At 34.4% G+C, this 4,823-nt stretch overlaps 2 protein-coding genes across 2 annotated transcripts; one reads left to right on the forward strand and one right to left on the reverse strand.

The window, feature by feature from the left end:
* On the forward strand, positions 1-1,722 carry LOC101892463 (uncharacterized). The gene is made up of 2 exons (XM_005190386.4): positions 1-126; positions 210-1,722. Exon 2 carries the CDS (start codon positions 406-408, stop codon positions 1,384-1,386), a length of 981 nt encoding a protein of 326 aa, XP_005190443.1. The 5' UTR covers positions 1-126; positions 210-405; the 3' UTR covers positions 1,387-1,722.
* A 558-nt stretch (positions 1,723-2,280) lies between these two features.
* LOC101892295 (AH receptor-interacting protein) lies at positions 2,281-3,937 on the reverse strand. The gene is made up of 4 exons (XM_005190385.4): positions 3,512-3,937; positions 3,273-3,446; positions 2,806-3,155; positions 2,281-2,726 (listed from the first exon to the last, which is right to left on the reverse strand). Exons 1-4 carry the CDS (start codon positions 3,596-3,598, stop codon positions 2,384-2,386), a joined length of 954 nt encoding a protein of 317 aa, XP_005190442.1. The 5' UTR covers positions 3,599-3,937; the 3' UTR covers positions 2,281-2,383.
* Positions 3,938-4,823: the final 886 nt, after the last annotated feature.

The raw sequence follows: 4,823 nt of genomic DNA on the forward strand, positions 1-4,823 counted from the left end.
ATAAAATGTCGTAAAATTAATAATTTTGAAAACAAAAAAATTAAAAGTTTATATGCATTGCATGAACTTTACTTTCTTAATTATACCATTTCGTATGAACAACACATAAGATATCTAAGCGTTTCGGTAAGTCGAGCAACATATCCCTATTTTAAAGTACTACAGCTGATTGCGTTTTCTCTCATGCCATATTCGTAAACACGTCTTAGGTCATTATACATCATCCACCACATTCGTAAACAATGTCGTTTTTTACTTGGTTCTCATCGATATCCTCTCTTCTGCTATTGGAGCGTTTTTGATTTTTTCGGTCCAAAATCAAGAAAAAAGGAAGAAATTCGCAAGAACAAAGAAAATATCCGAAAGGTCACTGATTATCATAAAAGAAAGATAAATATTCCAGAAATGGGTGCTGAACATTCCCAGCAAAGGGCGGAAGCGGACGGCCGTGAAATATTCGATGGAGATGCTAGAACTCAATTGAATCAAAATTCTACTGGCCGACCTTCGCCTATGATTCAAGGAACTGCCGCAGGTGCAATAAAAAAACGTTCCATGTTGAGACAGGGTAGTGCTAGTTCATCCACCACCAGTAAACTAAGGCAAACCAATGATCCTATACCATCTCCAACAACATCGGAAATGAGTAGGCCCTCATCTCCGCCGTTAAGTGTGTGCTCCGATTTGCCTTACGTTTCCTATACAACAGACAGACCTATTGGTGATTCACCTAAGATTCGAGGAAAATCCGGCAGTAGTCCGGCAACTAATCGTAATTCATTAGTCTTAAGACGGCCCAATACAGGTGCCAAACCAAAAAGACCTCAGTCTACTGTTGGTACCCATAGCATAGTGATTGTAAAACCCGGAGTAAAGGATCCTCATGAAGAAATCGAAACCGAGTTACAACAACTGCAAAATATACCGCAATTTTTGCCAGTTTTACGGGACACCATTAGCTCATCAACATTCACCAAAGATGCAGAACTGTTGGAAAGACTTGATATTCAACCACATTTGTTGAATATTTGCTGTCGCATGCAAACACATCTGAATATGTGTGCCAACATGGTGGCCCAAGATCAGTCGCATCTTGTTGAACGTACTAAAGTGGTGAGCAATTCAATAACCACACTTTTTGCTTCATTTGTTGATATGCAAAAGACTTATGCTGCGTACGCTGAACAATTTGCCAAGGTGCGTCTGATCTCCGAACAGCTGAGTCGTTGTAATTCCATATTGAATGCAAACTTGGAAAGCCTAGAGACCATTAACAATTTTTTGGATGTTGAAGATCGTCTGGAGCCGTTTGTATGGCGTACCGATGACAACAAACATAGGGGTGAAGCTGAGGGTGCAGCAACAATGCGCCTCAGAAGGGTGTAGTTAAGAAAATAAATAATAAATAATAAATAAATAATAAATTAAAACATTTTTTTCGTAGACGAATATGTGTAATTTTAGTTATTTATTGTTTTGTGAAGTCATTGTAAATTAATGTATAATTTTAGTTAATATCTAAAACAAAAAAAAACATTTATTAAATAGTAATTCATAAGCATACATATATTGTTATGTAAAATATATACAAAAAATATGTCACATGGATCTCCTTCAAAAACTAATCACAATATCTTAAATTTTACATTAATAACATATTAAAACAAATTTGGAAAATGAATAAAACAAATGTGTGGCGAATAAATGTGATGTCGATGTTGTCATTTCACTTTTTGATGGTTCCGTAATCGTATGATATGAAAACATTGATTCACATAACATGTATCCGTAGAATATTATAGTAAGCAAATTCTTATCCCTTTTCATATATTTGGGTGTAATCCTGAATAGGGATAGTCGGAGAGAACAATGAGTAAAACATGTTTAGTTTACATAGAGGGACAATTTTGGATGGGCGAGAGACCATTGAAGTACGCCCAATAAGATGAGAGGTACATCTATCAGTTCAAATGTTAACTATAATGTGACATTAAATGACAGGCTCATTTCTTATACCCTCATCTCATGGCTACAGATATATAATTTGATATGTCCACAATGTGCAGATATATAATTTGATATGTCCACAATGTGCATCACCGAAATAACGGTTCAGATAGTCGATTTAACGATGTCCACCCGACTATCTGACTGGTGCGTACAATACCTCTTGAGAGAATTCTTCGAAGATGTTGATGTATTTTTTGCTTAGATCATGAAATGTGTCAATAAACGATTTTCTCGAGTTATTTCTATTTTCGAGAATAGATTACAACTTAATTTTTATCACATATAAACATTTATTATTATATACAATTCAATAATATAGATTTTACTAATATAATTTAATTTATATTACATTTTGTAATATGTTGCCCGCTAACTAAAATAATGCTTGCAAACGTTTCTTATCTTCTAGATCACGCTCATGTTGTGTCTTATCGATTGCCTTCAACTCCTTCGTTACAGCAGCATGCAAAGATGGATCTAATTCAGCTGCACGTTGAAAATCTTCACGAGCCTCTGCAGGATTCCATGCACCAAAATGTGCTTTAGCTCGACGAAACAAAGCCTTAATATTATCTGGATCCAATTGAAGAACTTCCGTACAATGTTCTATAACGGCATAATAATCTTTGGCTAATAGCTTACACTGAGCATAATTGAGCAGAAGAGGAACTTTATGTTTCGCCAATTCCAGCCATTCTACATCGTGGGGTTTTTCTCTATTAAAAAGATAATTGACACAATATAAAAGCTATTTAGTATGTACAATTAAAATTAAAACATGTCAAGCATTATTACTTTATCATTAGCTGTTCTATGAGTCCCACAGCTTGACGATAACATTCTTCAGCTTTGGCATATTCTTTTTGTTTGTATAGCTCATTTCCTTCGTCACGTAATTTCTCCGAGGTAGTTAATCTTTCGTCGTCTGACAATTGCCATGTATCTTTTTTATAATCCTCAGGCATTTCAATGGACAACAGTTCAATGGTGAAAATTAAATTGGTAGGATTTGACAGCAAATCATCCAAGTCTTTATAGCCTAGTCCATCATTTTGTAGAGTCATTCCACAGCAATGACGACGTTCTTCCACTTTTTTGCCAACATCACGTAAAGTCTTCGATATGAATGGATACTGAGCTACCAACTGCAAAAAGACAATAGTTAGTAAAACCTGCAAACTAATGACACGCTTTGCCCTCATTTAATGGCAATGTCATCTTTGAGAGTTGGTAATACATCCTGGTAATGACCTTTGTCTGACCTTTTTGTTCACCGTAAATTGGGCCACTTCATGTAATGCCATTTTCTGCACTATCACCTCCCAAACTTCCAATTTGAATTTTTTACCCAATACCAGTTCCATTGGATTTGCCATTTTTCGACTATCATCCAGTATAGTTCCATCAGGTTTCTTTGTTTGGAAATGGAACTTCACCTAAATGGAAATGCATAATAGTTCCTTCAAATACATGCGAATAAATCGAAAAAACTACTCCTTACCCTCGTTCCTGGTTTTAGTGGAATATATTGTCGGCCTGGAGAAAGGGTTTTCTTCTCTATCAGAGCATTGTCGATATTGGTATCCATTGTGGTTAGCGAGGAAAAGATAAGTGTACAGAAGAATCCAAGTCAAAGCTAACTAAACTAAACAAACGGAATTGTTGCTTTCCGTTGCTGATAGGAGTAAATAAAGGTGAAGAGAATGGCCGATAAAAGATAAATAGAAAACAAATTAACCGAGTTTACGAATGGGGAGAGAAAAACAAACAGCTAAATGGGGTTGCCATGACTTTGTATTTGTCAAAACATACAACAATGGCACAATGCATGGTAGAAGAATACAGGTAGTCGCATCGACAAAGCTATTGGGACAATGAACTGTCAAACCGATTTTGGAACGGGAAATGTTGAATGAAAAATTATTTAAATTTGTAAAAAAATTGTTGAAAAATGTATATCTTTACAACCCACGATTTGTGTCGTATAAGAAAACATATAAAAATCTACTTATATTTGATAAGAAATTTAAAAATTTGTGACATATCAATGCTCCCAAGCGTTGATGCATCTACCTGTATTTTTCTACCATGAATGCATGGTAGAAGAATACAGGTAGTCGCATCGACAAAGCTATTGGGACAATGAACTGTCAAACCGATTTGGAAATTGAAAATGTTGGATGAAAAATTATCGAAATTTGTAATAACTGTTGAAAAGTACATATTATAACAACCTCCGATTTGTGTCGTTTAATAGCATGTTTCCATTGGAAACCGAACAACGTTGTTCGCTCTCAGAATTAGGTACACGAATTAACCCGTTCATACGGCACGATTCGTAATTCGTAGTAAAATAATTCCTTTGTTCAAAAAAAATTTTTGTTGATTTTAAAGGGAATGTACACGAAAATACATGAAATTCTCACTAATATGAATATAAGAAATTATTGTTTTTCTCCCAAAGATTTATTATATCATTAATTTTACAATTTTCATTCACGTTTTCAACTTTTTGTGTAAATATTGACATTTTGAACATATTTTTGTGTTTTTCCATTTTTAAATTCTGCTGAAGAGACACTTGTCAAACATTTTTCCTGCCGATAGAAACATTTTGAAAATATTGACTATTTTGTTTGCAGTTTTCTGTAGAAATTTTAACTCGTGGACCAAATGCGTACCTCGAATGAGAAAGAAAACAAAATTTACTTTCGTTTGAATGTACATACGCCAATCAACATTGTAGTTTTCATTCATAATTTTCAGTCTTCCCAAAAATTTTTAAAATTTCATTAAATTTTTCTATTTATAAT

This window comes from Musca domestica, unplaced genomic scaffold (genome assembly GCF_030504385.1).
Source record: "Musca domestica strain aabys unplaced genomic scaffold, Musca_domestica.polishedcontigs.V.1.1 14, whole genome shotgun sequence".
NCBI classification, from domain to species: domain Eukaryota; kingdom Metazoa; phylum Arthropoda; class Insecta; order Diptera; family Muscidae; genus Musca; species Musca domestica.

Coding starts and splice junctions, on each gene's coding strand:
- LOC101892463 (XM_005190386.4), top strand. CDS start 406: ATGGGTGCTGAACATTCCCAGCAAAGGGCGGAAGCGGACGGCCGTGAA.
- LOC101892295 (XM_005190385.4), bottom strand. CDS start 3,598: ATGGATACCAATATCGACAATGCTCTGATAGAGAAGAAAACCCTTTCT. Junction 3,156..3,272: donor AATTTACGGTGAACAAAAAG/GTCAGACAAAGG, acceptor GTCTTTTTGCAG/TTGGTAGCTCAGTATCCATT. Junction 2,727..2,805: donor ATAGAACAGCTAATGATAAA/GTAATAATGCTT, acceptor TCTTTTTAATAG/AGAAAAACCCCACGATGTAG.